At 30.8% G+C, this 15,512-nt stretch overlaps 1 protein-coding gene and 1 long non-coding RNA gene across 14 annotated transcripts in view; one reads left to right on the top strand and one right to left on the bottom strand.

The window, feature by feature from the left end:
• Positions 1-508: 508 nt before the first annotated feature.
• Positions 509-15,512, bottom strand: part of LOC105677893 (calpain-A-like) — a 69,762-nt gene continuing 54,758 nt past the window's right edge. For 8 of the 13 annotated variants that reach the window (XM_067353970.1, XM_012376776.2, XM_067353974.1 and 5 more), the window contains 4 exons: positions 3,038-3,172; positions 2,180-2,307; positions 1,859-2,054; positions 509-1,469 (listed from right to left, as the gene is read on the bottom strand). In XM_067353970.1, coding sequence (XP_067210071.1) covers positions 1,384-1,469; positions 1,859-2,054; positions 2,180-2,307; positions 3,038-3,172 — 545 coding nt within the window. In that variant the 3' untranslated portion in view covers positions 509-1,383. Of the gene's footprint in view, positions 1,470-1,858; positions 2,055-2,179; positions 2,308-3,037; positions 3,173-5,629; positions 6,671-15,512 lie in introns of those variants that run through there. The other 5 variants (XM_012376778.2, XM_012376774.2, XM_012376775.2 and 2 more) reach the window with 3 other exon arrangements.
• Positions 11,479-15,071, top strand: LOC136999605 (uncharacterized). Its single transcript, XR_010889927.1, has 2 exons — positions 11,479-13,238; positions 13,302-15,071. It is a non-coding gene; the product is annotated as an uncharacterized lncRNA (long non-coding RNA).

Genomic DNA, 15,512 nt, shown 5'->3' with positions numbered 1-15,512 from the left:
TTCTGTTTTTTATTTTAAATTTTATATTTTAAATGCAATTTTTTGCACATTTTGCATTAATCTATTTGATGCAAATTATCAATGTTTGGAGAAAATTTTGAACATATAATCTATATTTAAAATAAAATTTTGTAAATATAGTCAACAAATGTTCGAATTTTGCTACACATTAATTAAAGTTAATTGTAATTATCTGTCTTTTTTTGTTTTATGTTTTAAAAGACTAATATTTAAATATAGATAAATTATCAAACTTAAGTTAATTTTAACTAAAATTGTGATTTATTAATTGTGAGTTCAGAAAAGAATAAATTTAAAAAATGCCAAAAATACAGTGCCATTTGGAAAAAAATTCAAATTGACTTTGATCTAGCCTTGGAAAAATTTAAAATAAAATTAAGGTAATTTTATGTCTCTCTGTAACTGCATAACTCTCATCTGCTCGACTACTTTTCTAAAAGTATCTCATTTTCGAAATATTTAGGTGCATTATTTAAAATCGGACACCTTGTATATATTTCAATACATTACATATATTTTAATAATACATTTTCGTAATATAACAGTGTTGAAATTAATTAAAATATAATAAGGCACATGATATCGTCTGCGTATACAATAAGTTATCAAAATGATCTGAATAACGTCCTGAATATTATATAAGGTATGTTTTAAGTGGAAACAAATTTTTTTACATTAATCGAATTTTCTAGTCTTGTTGCTATATAGTACAATATAAAAAAATGTATAAAGATAATATTATCGAAAGTAAGAAAAATGTTTTTCTCTCCTTTAGATGAAACACTCTTATTCATGTAAATCATTTGACTGGAATGTCCTTTTTAGCTGCATTGCTAGGAACACCTGACTTAAAAATGGGAATTCTATTTCTTTCATAAATAAAATAATTCTAAAATCTAATTTATTCTGTGACATTTTTCGTCTACTTTCATTCTTAACGCATTTAATTGTTTTCCCAGTTAAAAAATTAAGTATTAAGAATTATTATCATGAAAACTGTACAAATAAAAATAAAAATTGTAAAATCATTATAAGATATGTATTTGTTCATAGTGATAAATATTTGTAAAATGTTTGCCTATCAAACGAATGTTTCAGTTAAGGAGATAAAGATGGCTTTATTTGAACATGGGCTGCAGACATTTAAATGTTAATGTTTCCTTACTCAAAAACAATGATTGAAGAGAAGAAAATTAATAGATTTAAACATATGCACATTATCTTCCAAATGTATCTAAAAATACTTTCTTTTTTTTTCATAAAAAAATACTTATTACGATTGTTATCATTATATTAGTATCAGAGAAATTTGTAAATTTAAGATGAAGTATTATCGCAAATCGCATATATATTTATATTTTATTATGAATAAAGTGTTTTTTCTATCCATTCTTCCATCGTGAACGTAGCTGTATTAGTTTGATCCGGATCTCTTTCTCGGAAAATGTCTGCAATAAAGTATAGCATCAATATGATATATATTTTATGCTTATCAATAAATAAAGATGATATCTATTGTGTCTCCTACCCACTAGCGGATCCTGGGGGGAGGGGGAGGGGAGGGTTTGGAGTTAAAACCCCCCCCTTCCAAGTTAAAAAAAATCAATTTTGCTGGATCCGTTTCAAGAATCTTGGTAAAAAATGCATTAAAGCAGGTCAAAACCCCCCTTATTATCGACATCAGGATCCGTTAGTGCTCCTACCAATTTGCTTAATCCACTTTTTCTGACTAAAAGATTATCAAATGTGGATCAAGCTTTTATTTGTAATTATATATCGAAAAAAGTAAATATTAATATTATACGGATTTATTATTATAAAAGTAAGTTTTGCTCACCTATCATTGTTTTGAGTCTGACAGCGCACATTATGTAATCGTCGAACGTAATCTTGCCGTCTTTAGTGCCATAACGGTGAACCAAAATATTAAGAATATGATTGTTTAAACGGTATCCTGCACTATTTAACGCTTGTCGTAATTCAAATGCACTTAAATATCCCGATTCGTCTCTATCGTATAGTTTGAAAACAGCCTAAAACATTTATTATTTATAATATAATATATATTATTTATAATACGCTTACAAATGATAAAACATAAAGATACTTTTTGAATGGGTAAAGTACAAATAATTGTACATAAAAATTTCAAACTTACTCTCCACTTTCTAATGTCGTTCCATAGCGTCTTGAATTCTTCAAAACCGAGTTTCCCAGAGTGATCTACATCTAACATGGCAACCATACTGCGACATATATCTTTGCTGAACCCTTTATCATGAGTATCTACAATTTAAGAGAAAAACTTATTATATTTTTTAGAAGATGAAATCTTTATCTATCGTTATTTTTTTCTTCACAAGATTTGCATGTATATGTATATAACAATAAAATTCGAATACACATAAAATTAAGGATAAGGTAAAAATGGCACAAAAAGATACTAGTCTATAACATATTTCAAGTGTAAAACAGAAAAAGTTATTAAAAATATAACAATGCTTTGAGAACAAAATAAAATTTTTAATTTTTTTAAATATGTTAGAATTAATTTATAATAATAATACAACTAAATTGTGTATTATGAATCAAGCGATTCGTTAATATAATATATCATTACTTTGTTAATCGAAGAAGCATGCGGTTAAATTGCAGACTGAATAGTTGATCTATTTCTTTCTATATGCTATTTTTACCTATTATATATTTTTTAATTTTAAATTAGTATTAAATCTAAATACGCGTACGCGCACACGTGTGTATGTGTGCGTGCGTGGCGTGTGTATGTGTGCGCGTGTGCACTTACACATAAGTGTATATAAATTTAACACAAATTTAAATTTAAATTTAAATTTAAATGAGTGCTAACTTCACTTTGACATTCACGCTTTCAGTTCACTGCTGGCGAAAAGATATTTTACATTTTAATAATCAAATGAATCATTATTCTACAATAATTATTATGACGAAAAATGCAACTGATACAACAATTTTGCAGCAGGAAATGTTATCTTACCTACAGGCTTATTGTATTGTTCATTATTACAAACAACGCCGCACAGCAGCGAGATGAGAATGTCGACAAATGAACCGTTTTCTTCAACAGTTTCGGGAGTATGTGCCTCGCTACGATGCGCCAACTGAAGTAATTCTAACCCGTAACACACACAGCTACATGTTAGCATCAACATTATACATACGTACACTTGGATCTTGAGCGTCCACAGCATCAAACGCGAAACCATTACTTTCAGGCTTAAATTTTAATTCACGTTCTAATTTTTGTACAACAGCAATAATCATCAATATGACTTTTCTTAATTAAATGTTCAACAGAAATCTAGCTTATTTATTTATATTATGTTTATGCGTTTATTAAAAAAAATCATACTAACATTATACAACTGATCAAACTTTTTAAATAAATTGCAAATTATTATTCTTTATTATTTTTTATAATATATTAGCATTAATTTCAATTATATTTAGAAGATCCAAATGTATTTATGTACTATACGAGTACTCGTATATATGAATTATATTAATTATAAGATAAGAGATAAGCATGCAAAATAATCGATTTGATCGTCAAGATGCTATACGAATGTCTCAACAAATAAATTAACGAGAAGTAAAAGAAGAAAAATCGTGATAAATTAATCGATTATTAAGCAAAAATTAGACATTGCAGATGACACATTTGTCAAATGGTATTTGAGAGACAGGATTAATGGGAAAGCATAATTTAATGTATAATTCGATATCAATGATTGTAAAAAATATTGAATAATTGAGCAAAAAAGTTACAAAAAGCTATATAAAACAAAACTGTTTATGCTTAGAGTAAAATACGATCGTGTTTGTAAAAAAAAAATGGTATTGTATTAATAATTATGTATATTTTTTTACAGCAATATATATCGATCATTTGCTGCAACAATGACATAACTCAAAGTGCCATTTTTGAATTATTGAAGTATAGAAAAAATGGTTCTTACTTCTACTGCTAATAGACGTCTATTAGACGTTTTTTAGACCTGTTGTTCTCCTTGGGATAGTACTTTTGTCTCACTACAATATGTTATTATACCAATATGTCATTTCAAAATAATATTCTCACCAAAATTATAATGATTTAAAACATTAAAACTTCTTTTCTAGAAAATCGTCATTTTTCAGTTATGTTACTGTTGCAAATGAGCGGTGTGTGTGTGTGTGTGTGTGTGTGTGTGTGTGTGTGTGTGTGTGTGTGTGTGTGCGTGCGTGTGTGCGCGCGCGCGCGCGTGTGTGTGTGTGTGTGTGTGCGTGTGCGTGCGTATGCGTGTATATATATATATATATATATATATATATATATACTGTATATAAAAAAAAATATATAAGGGTGGTCCATTTAAGTTGGCACAATTGAATATCTCGAAAACAATGCACTTCAGAAACAAATGTTTCGGATAAAAGTTGTTTGTTTTTTAGGAGAAAAGAAACATATTATTCATTTTTTATTTTGTATATGTTTTCAAGATTATTTGAAGATCAACTTTGTCTTTTCAAATGGGAACCTATTATTTTTTAACACCTTATTTTACATAAAAAAAACAACAAGCAACTTTGTCCGAAACAGTTTTTGATTCGACTTTTATTCTGAAAGATATTTGAGCATTAAAAATAGATGAGGCATTTAATTAGCACATCTGAATATCTTGAAGACAAAGCATTTTATAAAAAAATGTTTCAGACAAAGCTTGTTAAATTTTAAGGAAGGAATAGGTTGTTGTAATCCAGTGATGCGATCTTTCCCACAGCGGTCCCGGCTCGGCTGTGCTCGGCTGCCTCACACAACCTTACAGAAGCGCTACGTCACGTATCCGTGTGCACACAATTGGCGTAGTTACCAAAGGTCGAGATGATTACAACAACTTATTCCTCCATTAAAACTTAACAAACTTTATCTAAAACATTTTTTTATAAAATGCTTTGTCTTCGAGATATTCAGTGTGCCAACTTAAATGGACCACTCTGTATACAGAGTGTGTCAAAAGTTCCGGGACGGCTAAATAATTTGAAAAATACGCATCACAGAGGAAAATGACCTCGACAAAAGTTGTAGGATTTTTCTCGGGCAATCCGATAGTGACCTTAGATTTGGCTTTGCCCGTGAGCTTCAAGGTCATTTTAAGGTCAAATCGAATTTTTTAAATAGAAATCCCTATTTTTGATTCCAAAATCTAATAGCTGGTGTCAAGAGCTTTTCAAAACACTATAATGAAGTTATTTTTCATTAAGTACTTTTCGAGTTATGAGGCTTGAAAGTTACAGCATTTTGACATAAAATACAAAATATCTTGTAAAACATTCAGTTTTTGAGAATGTTACCTTAATACTTTTATGCACAAAATAATGAGACAAATGAATTGGTATAAAGAAAACATATTGGTTTAAAAAAAAAGTATGCAGTTGCATGTTGCAAATTACATATTTTTTCTTGAAAGCAACTATGTGTTTTCTTTATACCAATTGATTCGTCTCATTATTTTGCGCATAAAAGTATTAAGGTAAGATTTCCGAAAATTGAATGTTTTACAAGATATTTTGTATTTTATGTCAAAATGCTGTAACTTTCAAGCCTCATAACTCGAAAAGTACTTAATGAAAAATAACTTCATTATAGTGTTTTGAAAAGCTCTTGACACCAGCTATTAGATTTTGGAATCAAAAATAGGGATTTCTATTTAAAAAATTCGATTTAACCTTGAAATGACCTTAAAGGTCACGGGCAAGGCCAAATCTAAGGTCACCATCGGATTGCCCAAGAAAAATCCTACAACTTTTGTCGAGGTCATTTTCCTCTGTGATGCGTATTTTTCAAATTATCCAGCCGTCCCGGAACTTTTGACACACGCTGTATACACGGACTAAGGGCCGTTTCTACCAACTTTACTTAATCGGCAGTTTAGTAAACCCTCGGTTAAACCTGAATCTGAGTTTAAACCAAAGTTAATGCTGATTGGTTTCTACCACAATTACATCGAGAATGATTAACTAAACCTATGGCTGCGTTCCCATTTCGTCTCACTCAGTGCAGTATCCAGTGGCCGCCATTTTGCTGGATACTGCACTGGAGAAGCGTTCCCAAATTACTGGACTGGCTAGTGACTAGTGACAGCCTCGCACACGTATTAGCTCATAACCTAAATAAAATTGTTAGTTAATATGTAAATAGTGTTGAAGCAATTATTGCTAGTAAAGATTATTATATCGGTAAGTAAATATTTCAATTAGCAATGTATTAATAAGTGTTAGCGTTATTTTTAAATATTATAACGACGATTATACCAATTATTTGCTTGTATAACTTCACATTTAAAAACAATAAATTATTGTATATAATATTTATTGTATATAATTATTGTACATAATTTTATTTTTTCAGTACACATTGATTTTTTATTATTATTTATATTATTATTATTATTATTTATTATTTACATTTCCCGGCCGACGACATTCTGAACGAGGTACGATTGTCACTAGCCAGTCCAGTAATTTGGGAACGCTTCTCCAGTGCAGTATCCAGCAAAATGGCGGCCACTGGATACTGCACTGAGTGAGACGAAATGGGAACGCAGCCTATACTATATGTCTCATAACTCTGAAATTATTTGAAGACAGAACGCTGATTGGTTTAATATTAGAGACCCTAGAACTAAGGTCTCTAGTCTAACAATGGCTGCGTTCAGCAGAACAACTGCTGAATTGTCGTCTAGTCAACACTTAACGTTGATTTGTTGGTTCTAAAAGTAAGAGCCAATCATGTTCGATTGCTACCAAGCGATTTGTTCTGCTGAACGCGCCCATTGATTCTTATCTCTAATCGAAAATATAAAACTATTGATACTATTGACTTTAAATTGACTTCTATTATTGACTATTATTGAGTTCTTAAATCACGTTGCTGGAAACGGCCTAGTTATTAAAGTTATTTTGAGCATATAAAGCCTATAGAGCTTATAAGTTATTTTGAGCATATAAAATAATATTTTAACTTTAATAATGAATAATATAAGTAATAAACGTAAACAAGTATTAAATTTTTCAACAGCAGAAAAAAATATTTTGATCGATTTATTTCAATCGATCGACCGTTTAACTTAAACTCGGTTTACAGATATTTAAACGCCGTTAAATAATTGGTAGAAACCAATATTCAGGTTAAGTTAAGATAACCGAATGTCACTAGGGTTTAATTTCTTAAACCACATTGGTTGAAACCACGGTGTAAGAATATAAGGTGGTTGCACGGCAACAAATTTTTGTGATTTTCCTGTCATTGTTCCACATTGAACCGCTAGGTGGCTACGTGTTGAGCGACTTGAAATATATATATACATATATAGAAATTTTATTAAAATTTTATTGTCCTGCGGAACTTAATTATAAATATTCATTTTCTTAAAGAAACTTAATTTTCTATAAAGACTGGAATACATTAATTATTTTTTCTGTAAATTTAACTAAGAATAATTTGTTATAAAAAAATAAAAAAATATTTTGTCAGTAATATGTATTTTTATACACAATGTTAAAAGTTTTATTTTAAAAAATTTGTATTTAGGACTATAATTATATATAGATGCGCTTTAGAGATTCATCATTTATCCTTTTCTATCCACATTTATCCATATCTTCTATTCTTTTTTATTTGGAATCTTGCACCAACGCGACATCTTGTGTGACATGCCTTAACTATGACATCTTGATCACAGATTTTTTGATAGAATACAATGGTCGTGAAACCACCTTATATTCTTACACCGTGGTTGAAACCAAGATCTATAGAGAGAAGGTTACCTTAAGAAAACCGGTTGTGGGCGAGGGACGATGAAGTAAGGGGGGAGCTAGAAACAGCTTGATGGCGAGGGGCGATGAAGGAAGGGGAGAGCATGATGATCTCATCGACAAACAGTAGCTGTCTGAGATAGCTTCTGTTTGCCGATGAGATTATCATTGCCCCTCTTGCCGCTCGCCCCGCTCAGCATTTGCCCCTCTTGCCGCTCGTCCCTCTTTGCGCGTGAGGTAACCTTCTCTCTATAGATCTTGGGTTGAAACGGCCCTAAGGGCCACTTTTCCTAACGTCTGTTAACTTTAACCACGGTGTAAGAATATAAAGTGATTTCACGACCATTGTATTCTATCAAAAAATTTATGATCAAGATGTCATAGTTAAGGCATGTCACACAAGATGTCACGTTGGTGCAAAATCCCAAGTAAAAAAGAATAGAAGATATGGATAGATGTGGATAGAAAAGGATAGATGATGAATCTCTAAAGCACATCTATATATAATTATAGTCCTAAATAATACAAATTTTTTAAAATAAAACTTTTAACATTGTGTATAAAAATACATATTACTGACAAAATATTTTTTAATTTTTTTATAACAAATTATTCTTAGTTAAATTTGCAGAAAAAATAATTAATAATGTATTCCAGTCTTTATAGAAAATTAAGTTTCTTTAAGAAAATGAATATTTATAATTAAGTTATATATATATATTTAAAGTCCCTCAACACGTAGCCACCTAGCGGTTCAATGTGGAACAATGACAGGAAAACCACAAAAATTTGTTGCCGTGAAATCATCTTATATTCTTACACCGTGACTTTAACCAATGGTTAGAGGATTGCCAACATGAAGAATGAAATATTGCAATTAAAGAAGAAAATTTCTCTCATAAGCTAAATAGGAATAGAGGGACGAAGCACAAGCTCTAGCAGGAAACACGTTTGCGGCGGGGAGGCCCACCATATTCGTTTCCTAGTTATACACATATAGAACTCATACTTGTGTACACGTGAGAAATAAAAGAGAATAATAAAAGTTAAAACAGAAAGAATTTATACTTCTGGTATTTAACATGTTTTAATATTTGTTATTTACTAATAAATAAAATTACAATAAATAGGGCGTTATATGTCTTTGAAAATTTCCAAATATTTTCAATATTTGAAAAATAACATTTTATTAATATTACTTTTTTTAAATAACATTATATTAATATTATATTATAATTATATGTTAAATTTATATAAAATAAAATCTCGCACTCTTACATAAAAAGAAACTAATAAAATGTTAAATAAAAATAAAATCTGAAAAATAAACACATTAATAAAATTTCAATAAAAAAAGAATGTTTTTTGCCATATTTTTAACATGAGCATTTATTGCTGCTAATGAATTAGTTTAGTAAACTTAGTTTAGTAAAATTAGTTTAGTAAACTTCTACCTATCCACTAATGCTTTTGTTGACAGTCTTAGAGCAAATGTAATTCAATCTAATTTTAATAATTTTTTTTATTATTGCTTCAATAAGATATATTGAATGAGGCTCTAAAATATTTTGATTATTATTATGATCTTTTAAATTCCTAAATAATAAATTGCACTTTATTAATGATCGTTTATAGAGTTCATTAAAAACTAATCTGAAATTTTTTTTAATAATCCTGACACTACATTTAATTATTTTGATAAAAAAAAGTTAATTTTCTTAGAATTCTCTTTAACCTCTTTTCGTCTCGTGACACCACCATACAAATGTAGGAATGTCACAGACACGTGTCTCTGTGTAAGAGAATGAAAACTAATATGGCGAAAAGCAATTCCTCCCGCATGCTTGAGCTATCGCCCCCTCTCGCCTATACTAGAGCTTTAGACTCAGTCCCCCTATTCCTTAGTCCGTGATACAGTACTATATGTGGGACCCACTTCAGTCGTGGATAGGAAACACAAAAATAATGAAAAAAGTTTGTATAAACATGTGTCCAAAAATGCTATATTAAAAAGTTGTAAGCTATAAGTTTAAAGACATGAAAAGAATTGTTTGGTAATTATTTAGATTAGGTTACAGCGATTCTTCTGCACTAACAAGGGAACGTTCACAAGTGTCCCCTCCCGATTTGATTCCCCTTGAAATATGTTGTAAAACATACAATTTGAGGAAACACGTATTTTTTTATAGCGGCCCTAACTCAAATTTAAGGGGTGAAACACCCTTTTGAAAAAAACGAGGTTATTCTTTGTGTGTAAATATCGCCAAAACCGTAGGAGATATCAAAAAATGTTTCAAATAGAAGTTGTATGGCTTGTAATGAGCTTCATAACTGTGTAGTTGGATTTTCAAAAAATGTAATTTTTTAAAATTTATCCCTACTTGTTATTATTTTTTTGAATTTCAAAATTTTTGTAATGACAAAAGTTGTAGCATTTTTTACGCTAAATTCAATCATATATGATTTTATTATGTTTCGAAATCGCATCTTTCAAAAATGAGTCATTAGTATCGCACTATATGCGTCGCGCTGCATGATGCATCGTTTATATCGCACTTGTGTTGCGCAATAGTCGTTAAATAAATATAAAAATGACATGTTATCACATATTTGAGAAAGAAAAGTTAACTAAAATTGTTGCTAAAGCATCTCTTCCACATTACATCCTTATAGATAATCGCTGGATTTTGTGCGCAGCGCGTTGTCATATGCAAGTTAGCTATCAGCGTATATTATGCTTTGAAGTTTCGCTTGTAGTAACTACGGGAAAATAATTTATGAAACGAAAACAGTGAATGAATTAATCTATTCAACATATATCTACCTTGACTCTACCCTCTTGGCCCGACTTGACTGACAATGAAATAAAATATAAAATTCTGTACAGTTTACTGTTTTTCAATCATTTTAATATACTGCGATACATTCTACATACTATTACATTCCACTAAATTACTACAATACTTTTAAACTATAAGGTATATAAAATGTATATCATAAGTATAATTATAATATATATAAATAAGCTTATATATACAGGGTGTCCCATTATAAAACATCCACGCAAATTACTCCAAAGATAAGGGTGATAGCAAAAAATGACCTTAACAAACGTTGTAGGATTAAAAAAGGGCCAACTGAGGGTGACCTTGACTTTGACCTCGCAGTTGATTTTCAAGGTCATTTGAAGGTTAGAGTTATTTTTTTAAATGGAAACCCCTATTTTTGATTCCAAAATCTAATAGCTGGTGTCAAGAGCTTTTCAAAACACTATAATGAAGTTATTTTTCATTAAGTACTTTTCAAGTTATGAGGCTTGTAAATTACAGTATTTTGACATAAAATACAAAATATCTTGTAAAACATTCAATTTTTGGGAATCTTACCTTAATACTTTTATGCATAAAATAATGAGACAAATCAATTGGTATAAAGAAAACACATAGTTGCTTTCAAGAAAAAATATGTAATTTGCAACATGCAACTGCATACTTTTTTTTTAAACCAATGTGTTTTCTTTATACCAATTGATTCGTCTCATTATTTTATGCATAAAAGTACTAAGGTAAGATTCCCAAAAATTGAATGTTTTACAAGATATTTTGTATTTTATGTCAAAATACTGTAATTTACAAGCCTCATAACTCGAAAAGTACTTAATGAAAAATAACTTCATTATAGTGTTTTGAAAAGCTCTTGACACCAGCTATTAGATTTTGGAATCAAAAATAGAAGTTTCCATTTAAAAAAATAACTCTGACCTTCAAATAACCTTGAAAATTGACTTCAAGGTCAAAGTCACTAGCACAAATAGGTGACCCCCATTGTCCTGAACAACTTTTGTCTGAACCATTTTTCTGTATTTGGCTTACTTACGGAGAAATTTGCGTGGATAGATTAAAATGGCCCACCCTGTATAGTGTACACTCTATTCAACTGTTAGTCGCTCCTAAAATTGCTCCTTGGGGTTTTTTTGGAGGGGTACTACTCTTATCTCGGTATTTTTAAATTGCAAGAATATGTTTTGACTTAGAATTCAAATTCTACGCAGGAAATAAGACTTTTTTTACTCTTGTCATTTTTTTAAAGCTTCTTCAAATATTTTAATTATAGAGGGCTTTCTCCAAATTTTGCGCTTTACAAAATGCGGTGTAGCTTCAGCACTAACTGAGATAATTAAATTAAATTCGAAAAAAAGATTTGTAAAGTATATGTCAAGAACTTTCTGAGATGGGTCACATCGCAATGTAAACAATTCCATAGTGACCAACCGTATTAACAAGCAGCACTATTAATAAGTAGTATTATTTTGTCTATTTTCTGTATCTCAGCGGCAGAAGAATCGATGAGGTGTAATCTAATCTAAATAATTACTGAACAATTTTTTTCATGAATCTTTGAACGTTTATAACTTTTTAATAAAGCATTTTTGGACATATGTTTATATGAACATTTTTATTATTTTTGTGTTCCTTACTGTTCACCACTGAAGTGGGTCCCACATATTATGGTACACCCTGTATATAAGGATGTTCCGAATCGAATTCAATGTACGGTAATGCCACATTTCTGAGCCATTTTGAGATAAAAATTCTAATACCAAAATGTCAACACTACAATGGTTTTTAAATAGAGAACATTTAAAGTTAACCAATCAGATGTTTGAAATTTGCGCGCTCAGGCATAATATTGTACATCATACAGGGTGCGTTCACGGAGCTTGCTGTCGCGTAAACGCTACATCTGTTCGGAGAGCTAGTAAAGCGTTAGCGATAATGAGCTGCGTAAACAGCATTAGCGCAATGTCGTGGCGCCTTCTAATTTGAAATTAATGGTTTAGTTTATACCGATTGTTTCATACGCCGTATCAATTAGTATATTAGTGCTAAATCGTACTAATTAACTAAAATTCGACATTTTATTCATATTCTATTGATATACTATAAATCGTTTACATTATTCAAATTAAACTGTTTAGTACGAATTTATCATTAAAATACTAATTGATACGCGTATCAAATGATCGGTGTAAGCCTTTCTAACAGTTGACCTTCTAATTTCAAATCTTTCTAACTTTCATTGAACTGCATTGAACCTGTTATAATGGAATAAAATAAAAAAAAATTATTATTAGCAGTAGCAGTTTATAGCGCGAGAGCTAATAGATTCATTATCGTCATCTGAAAGTGATAAAGAATTTGAAATTTTTGAAAAATCCTATCTTAAAAAAGACATGTAATTTTTTATTGTGCCGCTTTTCCGCGATACTGATTGGTTATTTCGATGTATGTTGTTCATTACTTCGTGCTATCGAGCGGTGTGTCATAGCGACGGTGCATATTTTGTCTGCTCACTGATAGCTCCCCCAGGGAGAACAACAGGTCTAAGACGTTTATTATATTAGATGTTTCTTAGACCTATTGTTCTCCCTGGGCATTTGACAGGTCTTGGTTAAGTGAACGTGTAAAAAAGTTTCTATTTAATAAAAAAGTTCCAATAAAAAGACTTCTGTGCAAATACATGTACAAGTAATAATTAATTTCATATATAAAATAAAATGTTCGATTTTGTATATGTAAATTGCCTGATAATTTTGTATATGTAAATTGTCCGATACTAGAATTTTTAAATTTACATTTTTGTTTCTTCATATATTTTATATTTTAAACAGAAAAATGTATTGAGTGGTAATGGTATTGAGTGTTAAAATGTACTTTTTTTTATTTTTATGCATTTGGTATGAGTGAGTCCCAGTTGCGCACAGAATAAATCGCACACAAGTTGAAAAATCAGTCATAAGTCTTGAAAAATTAGTAGAAAAATCAGTAAAAACATCAGTCATAAGTCTTGAAAGCTTAATAAAAATATACACAATCTTAATACTTTGGTAATGATCTGTGATATGTGCACAACTTAGGAATCGACGGGAGGGTCCCAACTGCCTACATTCCCATTTGCCAATAGCTTCATTTGCCTACAACATTTTGCCAACAGCTTCGATTGCCGACATTTCCAATTGCCCATAGAGCGATTGCCTACAAGCATTACTGTGCACATGCAAAAATTAAAAATACAAATGTACGTTTGCACACATGACATTATTGCGCACATACACATTGCACACATGACATTATTGCGCACATACACATTGCACACATGACATTATTGCGCACATACACATTGCACACATGACATTATTGTGCATATACACATTGCACACATGGTATTATTGCACACATGAAATAAGGAAATCAACAGATACACAGTATTCAAAGGTTTATAATTAGACGATTTCACGTGGGTTTGCAACTTTTCACGCGGAGCGAGGTTCAGTTCACATCACCCTGTGCTTCAGATGCGATACGAGGTTTATATCATAAAGTCATGTGTGCAATTTGTATGTGCGCAATAATAATGTTTTGTGTGCAAACGTACGTTTGTATTTTTAATATTTATATATGCACAATAATGCTTGTAGGCAATCAAAGCTGTCGGCAAAATGTTGTAGACAAACAAAGCTGTTGGCAAATGGGAATATAGACAGTTGAAGTTCTCTCCGACTTTTTTATTTTATGTGCGCAATAATATTATGTGTGCAATGTGTATGTGCGCAATAATATTATGTGTGCAATGTGTATGTGCACAATAATGTCATGTGTGCAATGTGTATGTGCACAATAATGCTTGTAGGCAATCGCTCTGTAGGCAATCGGGAATGTCGGCAATTGAAGCTGTCGGCAAAATGTTGTAGGCAAACGAAGCTGTTGGCAAATGGCAATGTAGGCAGTTAAACCCCTCTCGGAACCGACAGTGTTCACAATGCCAACCAGCGTTCACGGAGTTTGCAAACGCTACACATTGCCAATATACCACTTCAGATAATATAGCGTTTGTAGCGCGAAGTTATGACGTAGCCACAGACATCCATACTATATACTCGACCGCTAAGGGCCACTTTTTCCAACGTTTATTAACTCTAACTAATGGTTAGAGAATTGCCAACATGAAGAATAAAATATTGCAATTGAAGGAGAAAATTTCTCTTATAAGCTAAATATTATATATAACATAATAGAACAAACCAGGCCGTGCACAATAACGTATTATGAGCGCGCAGACCCCAGTAAACATATACATATATTGAATAATAAAGATATTTGAAAATAAGTTAAAGAAAAGTAAAATATTAAAATAACAAATAAAAAATAAAAATATTAAGCTTATTTGAATCTTCCCATGCTACAACTTATCCTGTCCTGTCAGTCTAATGGGGCCCAAACTGCGCATCTATAACACAACTGTATTTATCATCGCAGGCGCATGTGCGACCTAACCGGCGGAAGAGCAACCCGGCCTGACTGGCAGCACTGCTAAGGACTTTTCACAAAAAAACAAACATGTGCATTCACCTTGAAGAGGTTGTTCGGCGTAATGGAGGCCATATCAAACATATCATACCATGAGATAAATTTTCAAGGATACCATATTTTGTACTTAAAATTGCAATCTTATTCAATGTAAAATAAAATTTTAATTAAAAATTAAAATGTATCAACTATTCGTGTGCCACCCTGTATCCCATGTTCCATGTCTGAGCGCGTGAGTTTGAAACAATATGATTTTGGTCAACTTTAAACGTTTTCCATTTAAAAACT

This window comes from Linepithema humile, chromosome 4 (genome assembly GCF_040581485.1).
Source record: "Linepithema humile isolate Giens D197 chromosome 4, Lhum_UNIL_v1.0, whole genome shotgun sequence".
Taxonomy (NCBI): Eukaryota; Metazoa; Arthropoda; class Insecta; order Hymenoptera; family Formicidae; genus Linepithema; species Linepithema humile.
This window is presented reverse-complemented; position numbering and strand designations above follow the sequence as displayed.